Here is a 24,627-nt window from a genome sequence, read left to right as displayed (position 1 = left end):
ACTATGTCTCTATACAAACAAGAGAAATACAAATTGAATTAAATAGAAATTTTAAACAATTAAAATTAAACAGAAATAAAACACAAGAAAGATAATCATCAATAATAAACCCTCCATACAGTAAAGTGAGGCATCCTACTGCTGGTAGATAAGCATAAACTTGCAGATTATTCTTTTACCCATTTAACAATACTTGGTCTATTTCCACAGTTTGGCCACAACAAACATAGATCTAATAAGATTTTCTCTTTCTTCCTCATACAGGGTTTCTGCAAGTTATGATTAAGACTTTTTAAGACCATAATGAATGAAATTTAAAACGTCAAGTACAACAGATATGAAGGAATATCCAAGTCCTGCAATCACTTACACTTACACCAAAATTAAAGATATAATGAGGTAGCCCAGTGGAGAGTAGCCCTCAAAGCACCACGATATCTCACAAGCTACAAGCGGACACGGTACCACAGGCAAGACGAGTGAACTGAGATTCATTCTGACAGTTATTATTTCCATGTTGCTCTTATTCATAGTTTTTTTAAGAGCATGTTAATATCTGTATACACATAACTGATCTAACTCAGATTTGTAAAATTACTGTTTATCAAGTGTAGGTCTCTGCTCATAAAGAAGAGTTTAAAACCAAAACCTTCACTCAGGAGCAAAAATTGTCTTTAGACTTACAAGAAAAAATAATGTGACATTTATTGTGATAATTATTGATATCGACTAATATGAAATGTTTTATCTTGATATAACTTTTGGCCATAATACCCAGCCCTGCGTTCATTTAAAGAAGCTTCTGGTATTTATGGTACATTTTCTACCAAACATAAAGCCACAAAGAAATATTTCTGTTTTCATTTGCATGAGTCTACAGCCATTCAGAAGCTATTTCTACATTTAGAGAATCAAAGTCCAGACATTATGATGATGCGTCACTTCAAAACCATATCACAGTGTAAAAGGATGCCTCTCGTGCAGCAGGATGCCGTCAAAGCTGCACGAGCGCCACAGGATCATAGCTGACCCTGAAGGAGTTGAGCAAGTATTGGATATGTATTATTTATCAGTGTGTTTTATGGAAACCTGTTCCAACAGGGGGAAGGAGCAGAGTAATATGCTCCATACAGCACTATTCTATATTATTCACAACTCCCCTAACAATATGGCAGGGATTGTATTCATCATTATTTTATGCAAAGGAAAAGCGGAGAATCCTGGCCTGGATTTGATTCTATGAGGGGACAGTGATGGATTTCCAGCTGCCGGGCTCACTAAACTAGTTTGCATGGTGGAGAAATGGAGAGAATTACAAACTAATCTTTCCGTCCCGACATGTCTGTGTTTAACAGCCAGCACTGTGTCATGCATTTTATGTTTTATTTTATCTTTACAACTATGCTTTACACGAAAGAAGCAGAGTGAGGAGAAAAAAGAAACATATGAGATTTACATGGCTTCCCTTGTGAAACCTGTGTATTTGACCCTGAAAGACTGGAGGATAAATCCACATCAGCTGGAAAGAACAAACACTTTCTAAACACTGAAACAAATGTCTGATGGTGGGAGGCATTTTTTGCTTTGACATTTCAAAAGTAGAAAGCACGATCGCGACTTCTTGTCTAAACAATAAAGGGTATTTTTTGTCTATGTCATGTCCCCATCTGCAGCACTCCCAAAAGTGGCTGCAGCAATATTAAGCTTCCTGATTAAAGTACATCACATTTTCTCTACAGTTCAACGTGTAAATGAGACAGCTTTGCAGCAGATTCCTCAAAATTTCCACTCCTAAGTTAAATTATATGAAATCTCTGATCACCATCCATCTCTCCGGACAAGCAGCAACTACAAAGGCACTAAAAAAAAACAGCACTTCTGCGAACCCTTATGTCCCTGCTCCATCATCCCTTCAGTCCACTGGAAGCTTGAAGGCTTGTGATGGACATAAACAATTAAGTCATGGTTTTCCACAAGAAAGATGTAAGCAAGCTAACAGACAGAATAACAATGGCAAATGCTGGGTTAATAATGCTGCATTTTTTATTTGTTGGCAGTATGCAAAGTGTTTTGAAGCTCCAGTCTAGAGGGAGTTTTTGTTCCTGCCAGCTTTCAGCACAGGGAATTTTTAAGTCATTGAACGTCAATCCTATAAAAAACACCCTCAGATATATATTAGTGTCATATTGTAAAAGGGGTTTGTAAGAGTTCTTTAATTGTCGTACGGCAGGCTGTCGTTCAGACCAGAAGGCAAGGGCCGAGGTCACAGTAAGCTCAGAACAATTAATAAAATAATATTAATAATGCTGTGATAATGGGGTTCTTAACCAGAGTACATTAACCTTTAAGAGCAATGCTAAGGTTTTTTGGCATCATTTGTTGAGATCTCTTGGATTTGAGAACTAAACTCTAAAAAGAGTCAAGTTTTCAGTTCTGTTTCACAGTGTCACGATCAGATTAATAAGACAAGGCCAGTCTTTAAACATTCATTAAAGCAGATACAGTAACACTGTAGCCCAAATGGATTCATTAATCAAAGATTCTTTAGTCAGGTGAGTCTACATAGAAAATGGTGAGTGCTAAAAGTGTGTCCAAAACCCATTCCATCCCAGTGCCTCACAAACTGAGTCCCTCTGGTGTCACTTTCATAATATACGCATCATCAGTGAGAATACAGTTTTTTTTAACCCCTTGTTCCTTTTATATGATTGAAGACATATTTTGAGTGATATAAGCAGTCAACACCATGGCTGAGTATGTCCAATTTAACACAGTAGGTAACAAATGCCAGTCTGATGTCACAAATCTAAGAAACTAATCCTGTCAACTTGTGGGTGGGGCTTAGTAGCTGAAAAAAGCTCCTCACCTGCAGATGGCACTGTGAGGGTGGGGAGACTGGGAGCAGAGGCAGAGCCATATTAACAAATTCATAGATCCCAGTCATTAAATGAGGAGGGAAGGTGTAGAGTTAGATTTAAGCATTTTAAATCCATTAGGGGAATATATTTACGACAAATGTTTTGTGCCAATGAGAGCCTCCGGGCCGTAGTGTAAAGTCTGCAGAAACTCCAGAGGAGTTCAAAGTGAGAACACAGAAGAAAGTCTGTGCAGGATTCACAGAGAGTGAGGGTGGTGGGGTGGGGGTGGCGGTGTTGATGACGTTTCGAACATGAAAATTAAAATAAAAAATTATAGTTTATGGTGAAAAAGTGGAGTCCCACACGTAGAGACAGATGAAGATGTGAAGAGACTTTATGGCGTTAAGGGCAGACACCGTTGTCAATGTGCTGTTAACAAAACCTGTGATCTCTGCAGCTGAAATAATACGTTACATCCTGCCTCTGCACCAACCCTCACCTGAATCCTCCGGAGGATTTGTTGCTGTTGTGAACGTGTCTGAGCAGAGAATCTCCTGCTGCATTGTGCATGTTTGAAAGGAAAACTGAGGAGAAGGTCCCAATTGTCCAGAGTTCCTCCGCAGGTGATGTCTGAAAATGGCTTAAGAGAGATATCCTCCACTTTACATGATAGAGGGGGCATGGCCAATCAAATCAATCTTACTTGCTGCATTGTGTCATGTTAATAGAAGTAACACTGGACAGAAAATAGTAGCTTGTCATGCTGTGGTACAGAGACACAGCCTGTTACCTTGGAAACAAGTGCTTGTGTTCCAGCAAATGAATAAGAAAAGGTAAGACGATGGCCAATCCCCTCGACATGTTTGGTATAACCCTTCATCAATCACCTGCATCAGGCTAACACTTGGAGTAAATCAACCAAAGCAAGTAATTCACTGCCAGATGAGAGCTGACAACGATGAGGGTCTGCCCACTGCGCCTGAGACCTGGACTTTTGTGGGATTAAACCGAGTACGTCGAAGTGGCAACTACTGAGGTGCCACTGGGAGTAAGTGGCAGACTTTGGAGCAATGGTTACAGACTAAACATCTAATTACAAAACAAACCACTGAATCGATATATCTGCCTTACTGGCAGCCTTATGTTTGATTAAAAAGAAAAGCACAAAGGCAGCGTGATTGAGGCCAAAGCAGTTTTATAAACAATGGCCTGAAGTCAGAGGAGGATAAGACTTTGTTAATTGTTACCACTGATATATTGTAGACAACATAGAAAATACTTGGAACAACGTTATAAAATTAGTCACCCCTTGGTTAATAAAAGAGAAAACTGAATTATGTGTGTGTTACTCTCTGACTGTGTGTGTGTGTGTGTGTGTGTGTGTGTGTGTGTGTGTGTGTGTGTGTGTGTGTGTGTGTGTGTGTGTGTGTGTGTGTGTGTGTGTGTGTGTGGCAGGGGTTCACAGGTGTTTTGGGACAAGTCTGAATACATTTCCATTTTTAAACAGGATCGGTATGCATGAATATTTTTAAATTGGGAACCTGCACAACAGCCCCGTCATAGATAAAGCAGTGCATGATAAAATGGGTCATGTTTTGTGCAGGAGTGGAACACATACATACATACATACAAACACACACACACACATACAAACACAAAAGAAAACATAAACATAAATACTTCCTTTCTGGCTTTATGTTTGGTAGAAGATGTGCCATGAAGACAGACGGGTGATAGACTGCGACAAACTGTGGCTATGATGTAGACAGACTCCGACAGGTTTGGCCCTCAGCTGGCTGCTTTGATGTTCAGCTACTTCCTATTGGAGCTCGTCTTCAGAGAATTTAATTTGCTTCATCTTTTATGTTACCTTGATTTATGTATGTTTTGTGCTGTTAGTGCTCAGGTATTATTGATGATTTTCTCAATATCCTGTGAAATAAAACTGATTCAAAGTACATGTCTTCCCTGTCAGTTGACAGCAAGTCTATTTTTAGGTTCTTTTCTGATGCCATGAGGAAGGGTGTGTGTGTGCGGGAGAGACAGAAACACAGAAAGAGAGAGAGACAAACTGTATCCACGGTGACATCAATCCAACTATCTCTTTGAACTGTTTAAAGTGAGAAGCGTTGGCGGCTCTCAAACCCATTAGCCATTTTGAGAGATGCAACAGCACAATTAGATCGTTGGCACAAAGGGAATGCAAGGAAGGGACTGAGGAGTGATAAAAACACAGGAAGAGTAACACAGGAAGAGCCGACTTTGAAAAGGGTCATTATACAAAGTCATTCCTCTTTATATTCATGTCATGGTTGAAATGAAAAGTACAGCAGCGAGAAAGTGAAAAGGTGCAGCAGTTTGGGGGGATTTTTAACTTCAGCAACAAGAGAAACTGCTTTGATATTGTATCTGAAATCATCAGAAATCCAACTGGGCTCTTTAAAAATACCAAACCAAGAGATGAAAAAAAACTAAAACGGACCCATGGGAAATACACCACATTATTTGATTCCAACAACTCAGCAGTTGCAAACCACAAACTAAAATCAAAGCATTATTTTAGTGGAAGGCACAAATATATATACGTTCTTCTTACCCAGCAAACAAAATTCAGCTTCCAAATATGGACTGCGTGTCATTGTCTTAAAGCTAGGGTTGGTGATCCAGAAAAATTTAGCAAGAGCAGGCTACACTTTGAAAAATATGCAACTAATATATCCCGCCCCTTCTCCTCCTCGTCAAAGCTACGCCCACATGAACACACACTGCCTGACAACTGCTGGAAGCCGACTTTTCGGGGACTAGCTCACTAACTTCTGGCTGTCGGCTCTGCTTCAGCGGTGTATGTCTCAGTGAGGGTGCACGCAGGCAGGCAGGTCTGTAAGTGACAGACAGGTACACCAGCCAGTCATAATTCAGTCCTAATGAAAAGATTGGTCCTGTTTAATACAGTCCTGCGAGGGCCTTTTTTTCCCCAGACAACTTTATTTATTGATGGCTATCGGGACGTGAAGAGAATTTCAACAATAAGATCAAATGTGTTTCAGAACAAACTTACTAATCTTACCTTTAAGGCCCAAATCTAAAGTTGGTCTTAGCTCTACAGAATAAAAAGCAGTGTGGACTAAATCTAAAATACATCTCGGAGGCGGACCACCTTAATGATCAACTTGTTTAAGTCTGAAGAGAAATCTGAAGGACTGGGTCAGCCTTGTCAATCATATAGCTCATCATAAGGAGTCATGGTCCCTGCGTGGCTTCAGTTCAGGTGTCTTTGTATGAGTAAGGGTGAGAGGTTGAGCTTTTAATTAGGTGAGCGAGTAGGAGAGGCTGCCAAGGAGAACAGGAAAGGTTAGGGAAGGCCAGGTACTGGTGGTAGATGAAGGGAAGTCGGGGAAACTAGACAGGAGAACTCTGTGCAGCCGTGCACACTCATTATTTTCTGACGGGGGTTAGTAGCAGATAACTCTGTGCCAACCTACAGCCTGCAGAGTGAAAAATTACCACAGTTAAGGGCTCAAACACTGTTGATTCACGTTCTTTGAACTATGCTAACTACTGCTATTACATATAAATTGTTCTGAAGGAACACACACACACACACACACACACACACACACACACACACACACACACACACACACACACACACACACACACACACACACACACACACACACACACACACACACACACACACACACACACACACACACACACAATGTAAAAAGGCATTAATCCCTGAGAGGGCTAATCTATTTTAAGACACATATTAAACAGGATATTTCATTATTCGGGTTGAGTTCAAGGACACTCAAAATCTCCAAAAACTCACTGGACACAAGAGGGTTATGGATTAGATAAAATGCTCTAACATGTGTGAAATAAATGCGATGTAAAAACTCAGTGTGCTTGATTAAGGTTGAAGAGTAGATGAGGAGATTCTTACCCACAAGAAAATACTTTGAAGGTTTCAGTACATTTGCAGATTCAAGAAATCCAAACTCTTCTACAAAATGTTAATTTTAAGAACAGAGAGTCAAATTAGATGCTGGGTTTTTAGCTAAATGCTAACACCAGTTTGTTTACATGCTGATGTTATATTGTGCTGTATGCAATATTTGTACTGTTCATCCATCTATCTACTATGTATGGGTCACCAGGGGGCTGGAGCCAATCCTAGCTCACATTGGGCGAGAGGTGGAGTGCAATTTATGGGAAATTTAGAGCTATATAACTCAAGCTGCATGTTTTTTTGGGGGGAGGAAGTCGGAGAACCCGGGGAAAAAAACCCCACAGACACAGAGATAACATGCAAACTTCACACAGTAAGGTCCCTACTGGCCGTCGTGTTCAACCCAAAACCTTTGTGCTGTCAGGCGACAGCGCTAAACACTGGTCCACCGTGCCGACCGGTATTTACTGTGTTTTGTTTGTCTGTAGATGCCTTTTAGAATGCTACTCAGCACTAAACATTTGGTCTAAGTATTTGTTCATAAAACAAAGGACGAATATAATTTTTGATCTGATGATGGCTCCAGTTACAGTCCAGCACTAACAGGCATTTGTTTGTGTCCCAGAGTCAGCGGGCCATGTAGGGTTTCCCAGACGTTCATCTTCCTAGCTACGCTTTCTAGCGCTTCATGGGGGATCGCGAGACGTTCCCAGGCCAGATGGGATATGTAACACTTACTGTGATTTCTCACATCTCAGTTGCACAAACCTCCAACGGAAGGTGCCCAGGAGGCATCCTGACTAGATGCCCAAACCAACTCAACTGTCCCCTTGCTACATAAAGGAGCAGCGGTACTACTTGGAGCTCCCCCCGGATGTCTGATGTGAGGGGTGGAATGTAGATGTACTGGTGAATCAAAAGCTTTGCTTTCTAACAGGCATTGAGATTTCCAATTTCACTTTCCAGCATGTACTCTATATTGCACATATGGAGTGTCTATATACTTCCAGACCCTCCACTTAGTGACCTTTTCATTGCTCAGCATTGGTGAACAATGCATAGTTTTGCAGTTCCCTCATAAAAGCCAAAAAAAAACCTATTTTCAAGACAAATGAAAAGCAAATCTTTAAAACTATTTTTCCAATATTCTGCATGGTGATATATTACCACTTCAATTTCTCTGTTCAGTCTGTGCTCTCATTAAGCAGCTTACCTCTCTGTGATGTGAAAATGTAAGATAGATGTAAACAAGACAGAAAAAAAGGGTACATCAGTTCATCATCACAGTTAAAACGATGTGGGTCTGAGTGTTTGTCCCAGTTGTCACAAGCAGCGCTGTAGTCTGCACGCTCAACTGCATCACAGCACAACCTGGCAGTTTAAATTAGCCCACTAACAGGGGATAGCAATACGCCAACTGTTACAGTGAATGAAAACATGGTCCTGGGGTTTCACAAAAAACTTACTTGGATGGGGTACGGCCAGAATGTTGCCAGGGAAACAAGACGTTGCCGACAGCTGCCCGGTAGCTGTAGACGCCCAGAAGTCCGAGAGCGAGGGCGATCTTGGAGACCCATGAGCACCGTCTTTGAACCAGGAGGTAGATAAGAACCAAACAGAAAGCAGCCAGCAGGGAGATAACCACCTTGTGTTCAGAGCTACAACATAATGACAGAGAGAGACAGATAGTCATGAGGTAAAGAAAAGACCACGCATTCTCATATAAAGGGGCACTTGGAAATCTCAAACTCAAGTTCATCTATATTAACCATGTCTGTGTAAACATTTTCCTACATATTCCATTCTTTTAGCCTAAAATTATAGGATGTGTGAAAATGATTTAAGTGATAAAAAAATAAATAATTCGAAATCAAAATACAAAAACAAAGCTTAAACCTTGAAGTAGATTTCCCTGAGCAAGAGCAAACATTTTGATGAGATAAAACACTGTCAATCATATCCTCCAGCAGTAGTTTAAACTTTAAAGCATCAGGGATCTTCAATTGTTCTCTGGATTTGAGTCTACACAGTGTGAAACTACACCGCACTGAGCACAGACAGGAAATTAGACCTCAAAGGACATATCAAAGTTGAATAGACGCTGTGTATTTAGCCGTTAGCTGGATCAGACGGCAGCTGAAGTTGGGTACTTTGAGACAAGATGAGGTGTAACGCCGCCTAGATCTCATTATCTAAGCCACAGGCAGTGGAGGGTGGGTTGAAAGGGCAAGAACCGGACAGGGAAAAGGTCAGAATTCACATCTATACTCCACAATGTGATGCATGTTAAAGAAGCAAACCATAACCCCCCTGCCCTTGTGCTGGTGACAAAATATACCCAGTCTTAGTTTAACCGAAATCATAGTTATTTTACAGTCAGAGCAGAAGACTATGTTCCCTTCTAAATCTTGTTTTTCAGAATGGTAAGTGGAGGGTCCTGTCAGATTCTCAGGAAACATTTCATCGGTTCATCGGTTCACACCTGGCTTTAAAATAATAACAATATGGGACCACTTGTGATCAGATCTAACTTCCCCGCTCTGCATGCAAATAAACATTCATGTAATTTGTGTTCATTAAGATCAAATGATGTTGCTTTTTTACCTAGTCTGAGTTAACAGATGTGTCTAGGGACAATGCGTGTGTGGTTGTGTGTGTGTCAACGTAAGCGAGAGAGATGGAGAAAAAGAGCGAGCAAAGTTGGGAGGGACTGAATGATTGAATGAATGGGTGCAGCTATGATAAACGATTTTATCAATGTAGGATAAAACATAAGTCATTGTGATCAGTGTTGGTATTGTGGCGGTGGCCTCAAACATATTAACATATGTACGAAGCAAAAATATACGTTTAAACTGGAGCAGGTCAGAGGACATTAGCTGAGGTGGTTCTTCATATTGGCCCAGGATACAGTACATTTGATTTCAAACAACGAAAATAATGTGGCCACCTTCTTCCCAGATCATCTCCAAATGATTGGACCTAAGGATGCACAAGGGTGCGCTCAGACCTGAACTTAGTGCTGACCACTTGTGATCGGATCAGTCAGGACGGATGATAACAACAAGTCTGAACAGGGCCAGAGGAAGTGCTGGTTAACACCCTTGTTTCCCTTGAGTGTGTGTGATGACCAAATAATTCAGAGACTTATTTAGTTAACATGAGTAATTTCCCAATGTATTTCACTCAACCAGCCTCGCCTGAACTTGTTCTATTGATCTCTCACACTTAAATGTAGGCGGAGAGACAAATGGGAATTGAGCAACTTGTCGCTGCACTGCATTCTCATCTACTGAGGAAGGCTACTGTCTTAGGGAACAAATTGGTGTCTCTGCCTTTTAATTATGAATCTATCCCTGCATGACTGAGGAAAACTACCTCAAACAGTGAAACATTCACTTTAACTGCACTGAAACCTCAACTTTACCTCTGCAACACAATATTGTTTGTCAGAACAAACAACATAATAAAGATTTTGTAGAACCTTTTGTAGAGATTTTCAGATGCACATTTGAACTTTAATATAATTACTTTACGAGTAAAATGTATTTTATGTTGTCTAAAAGGAACTTCAGAGAAACTAAAGACAGAGACACACCGCTCTTCATGCTATATAAACAGAGGTGTGTCTTCTCTCTAATGAACATCTTAGGAATCATAATGCTCTCAAGGAAATTCTGACTAAGTCAGGCTGCTGCTGTTGTTAACCCTCTCACTTTACTGCTAAGTAAAACTATAAGTTCACAAGCCAGTGTATCATGCTAGACAAGACTGCTTGCATCCATCCATCCATTATCTATACCTCAAATACTTAGTTAAATAGGCTCTAACCAATATATGTGTAATAACAACAGATGACTATGTATGAGTTTAAACACAGATAATTATTACAAGGCCCTGCAGTTCCACTCAGCGATTTTTAGTGTCTTTCAGCTCATTGTTTTGGTTTTACAATAACAGGCTGGAGGCGTGTGATTGGCCCGGGGGCGAGGAGGCAGACACTGGCAACACAGTCGTGAAAAGTGACATATCAAGATATCAACAGGAGGAAATACACCAGGAGAAAAAAATCTTCATAAAATAACAATGGACACATGAAAAAGCTGCTATATGAAAATATATAAAATATTTTCTGTATTTAGTATTAGTTGATTGAGATTAAATGTTTATATTTAATATACTTGGAACTTTTTATTGTATGTTTCTCTAATTTAGATTTGTGTAGTAATGTTAGAGGATTGGTAAAGCCAACCTGTTAAGCCAATGTCCAACATCAGGAAGATGAGCCCATTGTACCCCGGTCTGGTTGAGCGAGCGCAGCAGCCGGCAGCAGAGCAGAGTGAAGGGCGGCGTGGCTAATGCTAACCACTTCTCGGAGTACATCCCTGCCTTAGGGTGAGCAGAGGGGTGACCGTCCTTGGAAGGCAGGATAAGCTCTTCCTCATCTCTCGAGCCACTCTGCTCTCTGAAGTACTTGCGGCACACATCCTGGAAGATGGCGAGGCAGAGGGTGCTGAGCAGAAAGTACCAGGTTTGGTGCTCTTCCTCTACGAAGCTGCTGGCCGCCAAGCCGAGAGTGTGTCCAATGGTGCCCGCCAGCAGCAACACATCCAGCTCCGAGAGTGACCACTCACTGCCGCTGCTCCTCAGTGGAGACTATAAAGAAAGAATAAAAGTGCATGAAAAACAGGGGGTTACATGCAACCAACATTTGTATATTTAATTCTGAAGAAGATGTCACACTTTTACTCGGATCTGTTTGTTTCTCAGCTGGGATTTCCATGGGATTTTGCAAAGAGGTAGGTCTTGTCTCAATTCATAATGAATAGATCCTGAATAAAGTCCAAATCTTAGGATTCAGTTGTCTGCAGCAACACATCTATTTACCTTAAGACTTTGTAAATGTGGTGTAAGAAATGCAACTACCACACCCACACACGGAATATATACTGGCAATTAGAATGTTATTGTTCAACTCAGTGGGATAATTGGTTGGATCAAACTACTGCTTGGGTGATTCATACCAATCTATTTCCAATCCTGAAATAAAACTCATCTAAGAACTGAATGACCCATGTACTTCATAATAAAACAGTCCAATCTACAGACACTGATACGTGCTCTCTTATCTCATGCACATCATTTAACACCCAAGGTTTCAAAAAGATATAAAGATACAAATAGACACCATCAAGGCTGCTGTTTATGATGTATAGAGTTCCTGGTTAAATAAAAGTTTACTCATGTATAGTTCCATCAGATTGTTAAGATTAGTATTTGTCCAATCACTTACGCAAAATGTATTTCCACAAAGCACATTAGCATTAAAAGCAAGTTTAAATGAAGTTCAGCCAACCTCTTATTTCAGCAGCAAGATTTTTCCCAACAAACTGCTGTTTGTGTGATTGAAAGCAAAGGAACATACAAGTGCCACACATTTTTTTGAACTCCTGCAACAGTGCTAAGATGAACTTTCTGAACAATTGTTGATCCCCATTGTATTGTCACAAGTGTGATTGGCTGCTGGATGAACTGAAAGATTCAATAATTTTTTGTCCAATTGTCTTTTTGTTCCATTTAATTTCAGAAACACTGAGACATTGAATTATGTAAAGCTGAAAAAGCTGAAAAAGCTGAAAAAGCTGAAAAAGCTGAAAAATAGAGGTGTATTTTAGGGATGAATCAGGTCTTTGGTACAGCAGAGCCTGTTCATTCTGAGCCATCCTTGCATATCTGACAACAGAGTTGATGTCCTATATGCCTCTAACTTCATGTCGTGGCCCAGTGGGAGCTGCAATGTGTTTTTTTTCCAGCTCCCTGCTCGTGTCTTTCTCTCCTCCAGTGGTTGTCAAACTGTGAAAATTCAAAATCAAAAGGTCTCATGATTCCTTCAGTCTTTTCCATACTTATAGTGTTCATTGCACTGTTTCGAGTGAATATATAGGTATGTGGTACTGAATACAAGACATATCCCTTAATTTTTGAGGAAGTATTTGCATTTATATAGAATTTACAACCCTCTGTGGGTACACAACTAATACAATTTATGCACAATGCTGTTAAGGCAGAGTTTTAAAAACAACTTCATTACTTGCCATACCTATGCGACAATACTCATATTTAAGTATCACATCGGATTTTCACCACATGACTGGAGGAATTGAATCTTTACTTAAGCAAAATATCTCGCCTTGTAAAAAATAAATAAATAAATAGAACTCCTGAATCCGCTTTAAATTCTGACAGGTTTTTCCTTAATCTTAAGGTATTTTGTCCACTATTTCTTTTTGCGTAATCCTGCTAAGTAACAAACAGACGAATAAAGATGAAGACATAACCTCCTTAGTGGAGGTAAAATATTGCTGGATTAAGAGGACGCCCATCCAAACAGGATATCCAAAATTTATACCAAAAACACACTTTCATCCAGAGAAGATTAAACTAGTCTACATTTGAGAGGTAACTACAACTTCAAATACGTTGTTCAAAAGTCAGCCACTCAAGTTCAAACAAAGAAATACAAAACATATCAGTCAGTCAGAGAATCATTATTAGAATACCACTACTGGTCTTTTGTGACTTCTGCCTACAAACAGCAGGTAAAGCAGGAAGTTACTAGCCCCAGCCTGAGAAACTGCCCTGAACATGACCATTGACAAAATGACTGACTGTTGTTCTAATTCTTCAGCTGTTGCCTCGAAAAACAATCAATGAATCAAAAAACAAGATATTAACAAGTGATATAAGTAAACTTGGATTAGCTTTTTCCCCGAATTCATTCTTTATGCTACGCTAAGATACTCCACTGTATGAGGACTTATATATAAACATCAATAAAGAAAGATATTTATTATAGAACTATTTTTCATCCAACTCTTCCCCAAAAAATTAAAATTAACAAGCATACAAGCAAAGTGTTGGACTATTATTTTAATCATCAAAAGACTGTTTTATTATTGGAACAATAAAAGACAGCTTGTATATGCAACTCTCATTGATTTGAAGTATAAAAAGGTTAAATACTCTCTTAGCAGCCCCAGGGCAAATATACAGAAGAACATCAATTAATCAGAACCTGAACTCACAGAAACCTTCTCTACGTCATGATAAATCACAATTAAATGAAAGAATCATGATATTTTTTAACTAAAATCTTGTGTGATATATATATATTTTTTTTTTTCTAAAACCACTACAGGATGTTTGGTGCCATATCTGCGTTAATACCAGACAACATATTTAAGGCAAAAATAGTATGAAATTGACAAATCAGTTTGGATGCTTCCACTATTGTGTGATCTGCTATGTGTGTGATTTGACTCAGCCCTTTAATATCAGGACTTTCTCATTTCAAATATACAGTTATTTTCTCTTAGACAAAAAAAATGAAAACTTATTAAACTATTGTATTATTCTCAAAGTTAAGTATGCTCCTTACACATGTCATATAGGCATTTATTAAGGAGGCTTTAACTTTTTAATATTGCACGTATTTCACTCTTGTCATTTCAGTTTTCGCCAATTCCCTCTTTTCAAATATTGCCCCACTTGTAACCATAGAAACTACCTCTTTAAATAAAGTATACTCACTTCTTGTTAAAACTCATTCGGCTGGAATCCTAATCACATTTTTGTTGAAGTAGTGAGGTGGTTAAATGTGCTTAATCTTCCAGTTTCTTGACCTCACTCCGTCGTGCAGAGAAACTAATCAGGATACCTCTAATAAAAGTTTTGGACGCCGCCCATAATGCAGTCATTTGTCAAGCCAAACCAGGCGAGGCTCCACACTGATTGAAGTGATTACATAATCTAACAACACTGCACATGGCTGCTGATAATTTTGCATCGTTTCCTTCTTTCATTGACGAACTTTGTCCAACGATATTTTCTTTTTTTCTCTTTAATGGCAACTCCAACTTTATTTCAAAGCAGTAAAGTTAAATTGAAAGCTAGCTGAAAACTGTCCAAGAAAAATCCTTGAAACATTTTTCTCATAAATTCATTACTGACACCAACACGATAAAACAGCTTCATTACTTAATCTCCATAACAAAATGGGTTTTGTCAGTCCCGACGTCGAGGACACTAATTGTATTTCCTCTTCACACAGGTTATTGCAGAGATAAAGATTTGGGCCCTGACTGTAAATTCTTAATCACTGTTTCTGGAACAAGATTTGAAACACGTCATGATACAATAGAGGAAATCTGTACACTAATATAATGGCAGATGGGGGAGAAAAAAACAATGTATTGCTCTTACAGTAATCAATAAGTTGATTTAAACATCAGCTAAGAGTCAATATAAGACGCTGAAAGACCAGAAAAAACATATCTTCAACAGGATTCAGACCAAAATGAACTTAGGTACTAAAGTGAAAAAATGTTTCATGGGGTCAGTGAGTAAAGCTTAAAATCAAGAAAATTTTAAGCATAAAAAGATTGTTAGATGTAGTTTAAAACTTATTTTAAGAAGTTGGTCTGTTTTTACTTCACTTAAAAACAGAAAAGCATTGAGTTACTGCAACTTGTATATCAAGGGAGAATCTTTCAAAAGTTATGGGAGTTCGCAAGGAATCTCATCAACTTACTTTGTGTGTAAGAATATGTCTTTGTTTTATTCACAACAGGTACTGTGGATCAGCACACATTATAAGAATTCATTTTGACATGAAACTCAAATTGAAACTGAAGCCTGTCCTAAGCTAATTCAGTGACTGCAGAGTTTGTAGACTTTAAGGTTTTATAATTGATGACAGATTACAGCTTATTATGCATTAATATATAGTGTTATTAGCCTTTATAATCTGCTCTATTTAAATTGTCTGCCAAATTCTTCTGAACTTTTTTTCATATTGATTTAATAAATAAACTTACTTTCTCAACGTAAGTCGGTTAATATAAACAGGGACTCCAGTGCCACACTACTAATCGATTAATCATAGGTTATTTATCAAGCCCTATATTCATATCATTTACATTTTCTCTGGTTCCAGCTTATGTGACTTACTGCTACTTACTTACATTTTTTGATACCTTTAACATTGTGTATAATGTATCTAATGCCGAAATATTGCTGAAAGAACATCACAAATGCAGCTTTAGTAAACTATGCTCCAAATTTGTGGAACAGACTGCGGCTAGATATCAGAGAAGCTCGTTCAGTAAACGTCTTTATAAGAAAACTTAAAACATTTCTCTTCTCTTCAGCCTTTAACTAGATCTTGCACTTGCCCACACTTATAATTTGTATCAGTTTCTTTTCTGTATTTTTTTATTTCTTTTTCTTTTAAATGTTCTTATGTTACTGCTCTCTTATATGAATAACATTTTAACATGTTTTTATTTTTTATCTATATTGTATGTAAAGCACTTTGAGCTGCATTTCTTGTATGAAAGGTGCTATACAAATAAAGTTTATTATCATTATTACGCCTCACATTGACTGTGGCCTGTAAGAATTATGTTTTGTGTTGAGAGGTGCCAGCTTGTCCCTGGCACTGGGATAATATGTGGCTGGAGACTCCACTCTCACAAAGATAATAACAATCCTGACATGACTTATAGTAAACTGTTGTTATCTGCTCCCTCCCATAGTGGATAATACTGAGAAGCAACTTTTGTACTTCAAGCTTTTTGGTGAGGCTTTCTGCAAGTGAGCTGTACCAACAAGATCTGTCGATCGATTTGTGTTACAGTAAATAATATTTTACAAATATATATATATATATATATACACAAGTAAGAACAACTGAGACTCATTAATACAAGTGTTTCCCTCAATCTTCTCAAATCTGAGGTTCTGCTTTGAGGATTTCTAACTTGAATATAGTTGGGATACTTATTAAATTATTATTTCCTGATGTTTGATAAATAATTGATTAGTTAATCAAAAGAAAAAGTGAAATGTCAAATATATATGAAATCAATCATTAGTTATGGCCATAATTACCAGAAAATGATTAGTTCCCTTTTATTTCGTGGTCCTAGATTTCGTGTTCTAGAGACGTCAGAAAGTGCTTCTGATACTGCTGAAAATACTGGGTTGGGCATCGGCAAGTGAGCAAATCTATGTACTGATCCGATACCATGTCTTTAAATATATTAGTTTCCTCCAGATAAAACTGCAATTTTCTTTTCAGGGAAACAACTTCTCCTTCGTCGCTCCAAATCAGCAGCTGCGCTGTACTTCCACTGGCGAGCATTGTTTTAGAGCGGCTGCGAATAAGTTATTTCTGATAGTGTAGCTTTAGACAGAGCCAACTATAATATCAGCAATTTGGAAATATTTCAGCCTGGAAAGTCCCACAAGTAAAACAGTGACATGGACTGTATGCAACACTTCAGGTTCAAAGGGTGTCACTACTTAAATGTCTTCAATTAAAAAATGTGGCAGCATTTAACAGCTATTTAAAGGAAGTAACGTTTTTTTATTTTTAGATGTATCTATTTATTCATTTGTGTTCTTTTTCAGTTATGTTAAACTAGATAATAAAAGAAGTTCTATGTCATTCTCTGTGTATTGTACAATGTATTTGTTTATCAAAGGGTTTAACCTGGGCCACGCCACACAACAATGATAGCAATCATCACATCCACACAGGGCGAGTAGCAGACAGCTATTCAAATATATTATAAGTAGCTTTTTTATGCACTGGGATCAGATTGGTACTTGACATTGGCCGATATGCAAAGTCCAGGTATTGCAATTGGTAGTGGGGAAGGAACATTTTGTACCTGAACATCTCTTGTCACTTCGAGAATAGGTATCGTTAAAATCTTTCTAAATAGATGGAGTTTACTTTGTTGCATTCATTTTGTTGCACAACAACTTTCTGTTACATTTCCAGTGAAAGTATGGTAATTTCTCAAGAATGTGACTCTCAGTGAGGAGACATATTTCTCTTTATGTGTCCAAAAGCTCTCTGAGGTATGTGCACATTGACATTTGTGTGGCATTAAACTGAAACACAAAATAATCCGGAGTTCTTTCCACTGAGTCATAGAAACATCCATAGCACAACATCCATAGCACAACATCCATAGCACAACATCCATAGCACTGTCCACATGCTCCAGTGTATAGATATGGACGTTTATTTCTTTGCCCAAATTAATGGTCCGTGGAATTCCTCAGACTTTTTTTCGCCGTGTCAGCACTTTCTCGAAGTTCGCGGAAGGGAAATGAGATGTAACCTTTAAATTACTGTGAGCAAAGAGACGCAGCAGTAAAGACAACTCATCTTTTAGGCCAATTCAAACAAACACTAAAGGCTGAGAGCTTCCACCTTCTGAAGAACTTGTCCTGCTACATCTGATTGATTGCTTACATTTAGTGTAATCTATATATATCTGTCATTTACTTTTATTTGTGGAGGTCCTTTTTAATATAGCACTTTGTCCATTAACTTTGGAGGTTTATGGTGCCATGGTAGATTAGTGACGGTTCCCCTTGACATTTTTAATGCTTAATAAATTATTTTATTTGAGCAGTGCACCGACAGGTTCAGCACACGTTATCTTATACAGTTGATTATAGTAGAAATCTGTCATCAAGTACTATGTGGTCTACCTTTGTAGAAGTGATGGTAAAAGTGGAAACATAACTACAAAGTTGAAGAAGTTTTCCATAAAGTTTGTATTTTTCATTTATCTTTTTTGCAGAGTTAGGCCAAATGTTACCATTGTTTTCACGTTGCTTTTATTGCCGAAGATCAAACTGCTTGCAAAAAAGCTTCAAGTGTTATAAACAGAATCCCACTGTTGTACTGACTTTCATAAAACTTCCATATTTAACTCGGGCAGGGCAATGAATCTATATCAATAATTATTGCATTATAATTTCATAAATAGTAATGCTTTTATATTGTATATAAGCACAGTGAGGAGAAATATTATATCATTGATCTCCGTCACATTTGTGAAATGTTTTGCTGTTTGTCATTCGCTGCTCATAAGGAAGAGTTTAAAACCACAACCTTTTCTCAGGAGCAAACATCAGTCTATAAAACTTTAAAGAAATAATAATGTGACATTTATCGTGATAGTTGTTGATATAGACTGATATGAACATTTTTATCTTGATGTAACTTTATATATATATCCCCTAGCACAATGTTCAACAGAAAATCTACTAAAATGTTTCCTAAAATGTCTTTATATTGATGTAATCAAGTTTCTTTGGCCTATTTTCTCTTTTTCCATTAAACCACTCAGTTGTGACCTTCGCATGGCAATAAAAAGGTAGAGTAAAACTTTCTGTGATGCAGAGTGGAAGACACCATTTAGCTGCAGACACACAATGATCTGCACGGATTCACTTCTGATAGACTGGTTTTTGATACGTGTAAAAACATATGCTATGTATAACGATGGATTACGCTCATCAGTGCAGCAGTGTGTTTCAGACATGCAAGCTCTTTTTAATGGATTTGGAAAACAATGGGAGCCTGTGACCTCTGGGACGTAGCGTTGCACCTGCAGTGGAACAAACTGGAGCAGCTCACATTGTGATGTTCCACTGACCTCAGCAGTAAAGTTCAGGAGTTTGAACAATACTCTTACTTTCTCTATTTAAAGATCATTGGGCTAATATTAACATTAATTAATCTTTTTTTATTGCTCAACATAGTCAAGGGTAAATTATGGCATTAAACCTACTGTTTATTCAATTTTCCATTAAAAACACAAGGTGTGCGTACAAATATGCACTGTTAGATTAATTTGAATGGAGGTCTCAAATCGACTAAAAGGCAGTAACTGAAATAGATCCAAGAAAATCTACAACAACGTTTTATCAGGCCTTTTCCACAGTAAAGGAACAATCATAATGATATAAAGCTGAATTAATGAAGACTTTGCTAAATCACAAAGTAGGTGTAAATAACAAAGGTACGTCCCCGAGCCTGAAAAAATTGTGTGGATTTTCTAAATAAATTCTGATGGTCCCAAAGGTAAAGTTTCTTTACCTGAAGGAAGTGAAAATGTATTTTGCGAGAGGAAAAATGCATCTTCTAAACAGCAGCAGTTAGCTCTGAATCCAAAGACAGTTTTAATAAATTAATATCTTTTTACGCAGTTGTCCCTTTAAGCTTCTTTGTTATAAAACCATCAAAGAGGTTCAGACTTTAAATGCAGCTGTGCACAGGTAAAGGATCTGTCACAGTCTCTACCTTTGTGTATGAGTGGTATATTTAGACGCACAAACTCACCTTCCCGTGAATCTTTGTCCCCTGGAGGAGACGGCGTGTTACCATGGAGATCAGAATACAAAACATCGCAGAGGAGAAGGCAACAGCAACAAACACGAGACCCCAGGAGAGGCTGCAGAAGTAGCAGGAGCTCTCGGCAGATGTGCACACCAAGACGTGAACTGAGGAGAGCAGCAGGCACAAGAGGTAGAAAGGCAGGGAGAGCAGGGATGAAAGGACTGGGAGGTCCACTGCTGCTGCACCGCTGAGGGCTTCAGGCATTGCCAGCAGTAAGACCAACAGGAGCTTGAAGGCCAGGAGTGGGGGAGAGAATGGAGAGAAGAAGAAGAGAAGTTTGATCAAGCTTTTCTTTAACTGACACTATATTAAACAACCACACAGCAGTTGTATGCCTCCAGACTCGTATTCAACGTGACTTTTGACCACTGCATTACATTCAATTTATCTTTGAGATCAAGTCAGAATAGGTCAAAATTTGAATAAATTGCCCTAAAGGCAGACTTGATGCATCATGTTCAAGAGGCCAGAAACATGTTTTGTGAGCTTGACCTTTAACCAACAAAATATCATTATTTGATCCGTGCATCTAAGTGAACATTTGTCCCAAATTTTAAATGATTCTCTGGAGGCGTTCTTAAAGTAACATTTTCACAACATCCTGTGAACTTTGACTTTAGACCACAGATGTAAGGAAATTCTGTATGGATGTTTCTTATGTATCACATTCTCAAGAACATGAGGCCACCATGACCTTGACCTTTGACTTTGAAATTCTAATTTGTTCATCCCTGAGTCCAAATGAAAATTTTTACCAAATAGCTCGGTCGGTGCCAGGACTGAGTCGGGTGAGTTTCAGTATCAGCCCTCACTGGCTTACTTGGACGCGAATGACGCGACAGACACATAATATCGGCCAACGCACGATAGATGCTACTCACGCCTGATCGTGTCTTTGCATTGACTTTGTATGTAATCTCGACGTGTGAGCGCACCATCATAAACCATATAATGGTTTGAATAGTATATTTATGAACGGTGGGGACTTAATTATTTTATTGTGGTAGTTTACACCAATTCGATTAGAAATTGGCCATATATAGATTATGTAGAAGAGACCACAGCAACAAGTTTAATCCATTATTCCAAAGCATCTTCTTCTCGATCTCAATTCTCTAATCAAAAAAACCTTTGTAATTGTAAGCGTGGCTCCATTTGTTTTCTCAGACACATCAGTTACTAATCACTAAAGTGCAGAGGATGAATTAATTTCTTCTGTACTCACCTGGAATACAAAGACCATGCCTACGATCATGGAGTACATGTCGTACTTGCCCAGCTGCTTGCCGAGAGCCGAGCTCATGGAGGCCAGGGCGTCCAGGTACTGCTTTAGGACCTTTTTCCCCATATTGGTCAGAACCTCGGAGGTGTTTCCCTCTAGGTAGAGCTTCATCCAGCTCCCATGAGCCTTTTCTGCCACACGGAACTGCTCAAAGCCAGCCTCTGGATTTGACACAAGTTAGGAAAGAAAGGGTTGGGTATAAGCAAATGGAGCGTTTAAATTGTGCGTCTTTAGAAGCGACATTAATCAGACATTATTGTTTGTTGTCAATTACTCAAATGGTGTTAATGTGATATACTTCTTGCTGCAGCTATTGCATTCAGATATATTTATCAAAACGAGGAGGACATCTGCAAAATCTTATTAATAACCTCTATTGAGCTCCTCGTGCAGATCACCTTCATTTTTCAGTCTTATTTATCTTGATGCATCAAGACAATTAACCTTATTTATGGGCGCTAGCAATCTGAGCTTTACAGTTCTTTAACATCACTTCTGCTTGCAGACTTCCTCTTAAATGCAATATTTTCAGTATTACAGAGGAGTCCGCATAGTCTTGTCAGTTACCAGCATTATTTCCTTGTATATATCAACAATCTAAAACCATATTGTCACATTGTAATATTAATTGTTGTAATTTTACAACCACGATTGGATGCTGAGCCACGATCAGCATCTAATGTTTTTTTTTTTTTACTATTAGCTTATTTAAATACAAACAAAACCATGAAAAACTTTAGAAAAGTTAAAGGAGTGCTTTGTCACACATCAGAAAAAGCCTCCAGGCAACAGTCTACTCTGCTGTATTTCATCATTAAGAGAATGCAGGTATTTTCTAACTATTTGTCTACTTATGAATGAGAGATCAGTTATATCACTCACCTCTTCATCAATCATACTGGTGTATCCTGGATGTTTTAAAAGGCAAATTTATGAAACCTCATTATTCTTATTTTTTGTCTTTTCAGTGTCTTGTTTCTTTAAAGGTTCGGTTTGTAAGATTTAAGTGAAAGGGATCTATTGGCAGAAACTGAATATAAAATAATCCTAGTGATGTTTTCTCTACTGTGTTTCACCTAAATTGTACAAATTGTTGTTTTCTTTACTCTAGAATGGGCCTTTATATTGAAATACTTCATATCTGCATCAGGAGCGGGTCCTCTCTACGGAGGCCGCCATGTTTTTTACATTAGTCCAAAGTGGACTGGTTATTATGACAACTGAAGGCTACCACAGGTTCTCTTTCATGTTTGGAAGGGGAGGGTGAGGTGAGGGGTATTCAGCTGCAACATGCAACTTCACCACTAGATTTCACTAAATTCTACACACTGAACCTTTAAATTGAAAAAAAGTATGTTTGTGTTAATAACCATTGTGTAGTAAAGAAAGTGATGTGTAATGACTGATTCACATGTGTCGACAAAGCAGATGAGATTATGCCCATTTTCGTTTGACTTCAGTGCTTTAAGAGCTTGTTCAAGGACGAAGCAATGTGGAGGTTTGATTTGTGATATACTTTAGTAAAACACACACACACACACTCACACAACTAAAAACAACATTTTGGAGTACAGGACCTATCTCAGCAGCATAGGCATAGAGGTGATAAATAGTGACTGTGGCTTTGCCAGACAGAGAGGCTGGTAGAAATATTAGAACCTTAAGCCACAGGCATGAATCATGCAATATCGATGGCCCTGGCCATGTTTCATCTGTCTCAAAGTACAGCGACTGGTTAATGGCCCTCCAAGACGCCTGAGGTTAGAGGCACAAAACAAAATACAATATGAAGATTGAAACATGGCAGACAGGCAGAGATTAGGGCAGAGACATATAGATGAAGAACAAGGTTGTTTAAACCTCTCATCGCCTGAGTTAACCTCCAAAAACCTTCCCTTTATGTTAGGGGGGTTATTCTTACTAAGGTACAAAGATAAATGGTTTTAAAAACCTAAAGTAGAAATAGAACTAGGGCGGCTTTTGGCCGCTTTGGCTTATAGTAGGTCTGGGCGATAAACGATAAAGATAATTATCGCAAAATGAATTTTCCTAGATATAAATATAACACATGGTCGATAAAACGTCGATATAACTCATTCCAGTTTTGACAGACATCACGAACAGCCAATGATAATGAGAATAGCATCGTGCCAAACCAATCATGTGGCTGGAATAAAGTTACAGCTACGCCAGGTTAGGTTGAGGCACAGAGCGGAGGAGTAGCAGCAGCACACGTGCTAATGTTTGGGCTACTGCAGCCGTGCACACCAGTACGTCAGACGAGAGCGACAGCACATAATAAACATCTGTTATTATTATCCATTATTAAACATTGGCCTGTGTCCTGCTGTCACTACCACCGCACAGAACCAGGAGACAGTGGATGAAGATGCGCAGCTGTTACTGGTGGGATTGGGTTGTCATGGTGGAGTTCAGTCACAGAATGATCATCAGAAACCAGGATAAGATGTACACATGGACAGGGATCCTGGTTTCTTAGTCCAACTAGTAAAATTGGGTTTCTCAAACCCGCGATAAGGGGCCAGTCCAGGATACTGAAATTTGGATATGATGTTTAAAAGCTTTAATACAATAATGGGATCTTTCAAAAACCCAATAACTGGGATACATGTGTGCATGACAATGCAGTGACTGACTGTGCATTATAAACTATTATAGTAGTTTTGTCCTTGATGAAACATACTTGGAAGCTGAAAAGAGGAACATTTCACCTCAGACAGAAGACAAATTTCTTTTAAGAAACTTCTTTCACACCCAGTTAAAACATGACCCCAACAGGTGTCCAACTGACATGCTGCTTAAAATACCGTCCCAGGCGAATTTCCCAGAAGTGACAACTATTACATTCTGCTGCATAACAGCTTCATGATTACCCAAGTGGACAGATAAAAAAAAAAAATCAACACATCCAAATGTAGGTCTGCTGAAATAATTTCCATTTCATCCCATCACTATGGAAACCAGGGACCAAAATAGAGAGGGAAATGTGCTGCCAGTGTTTTTTTATGTGAAAGAAGTAGTTTGTTTCAAATCAAGTTCTGAAAATGCAGTATTAGCTGTTTAAATCAAACAGGTTGGTGTCAGTGTTTTCTTTCAGACAGCTCTCTGCTAACTGAAACTACAAATGCGTTTGGGCCCAAAGACGGAACAAGACTAAACAAAACCTTTTATCATTTGGAAATCATGAATTCAGGAACAAACTCAAATGAAAATCCATCCAGTAGTTATTAAGATATTTCACGAT

The 24,627-nt window shown here is 38.5% G+C and overlaps 1 protein-coding gene across 1 annotated transcript in view; it reads right to left on the bottom strand.

Annotated features, from left to right (window-relative positions):
* pigg (phosphatidylinositol glycan anchor biosynthesis class G) overlaps positions 1–24,627 on the bottom strand; it is a 69,091-nt gene that overhangs the window by 20,076 nt on the left and 24,388 nt on the right. The window contains exons 7-10 of the mRNA XM_035161536.2: positions 21,306–21,523; positions 20,024–20,308; positions 11,066–11,469; positions 8,280–8,471 (exon numbers count right to left, since the gene is read on the bottom strand). Coding sequence (XP_035017427.1) covers positions 8,280–8,471; positions 11,066–11,469; positions 20,024–20,308; positions 21,306–21,523 — 1,099 coding nt within the window. The remainder of the gene's footprint in view (positions 1–8,279; positions 8,472–11,065; positions 11,470–20,023; positions 20,309–21,305; positions 21,524–24,627) is intronic.

Source organism: Hippoglossus stenolepis, chromosome 7 (genome assembly GCF_022539355.2).
Source record: "Hippoglossus stenolepis isolate QCI-W04-F060 chromosome 7, HSTE1.2, whole genome shotgun sequence".
Lineage (NCBI taxonomy): Eukaryota > Metazoa > Chordata > Actinopteri > Pleuronectiformes > Pleuronectidae > Hippoglossus > Hippoglossus stenolepis.
Note: the sequence above shows the minus strand (reverse complement) of the source record. Positions and strands in the feature narration are given on the sequence as shown.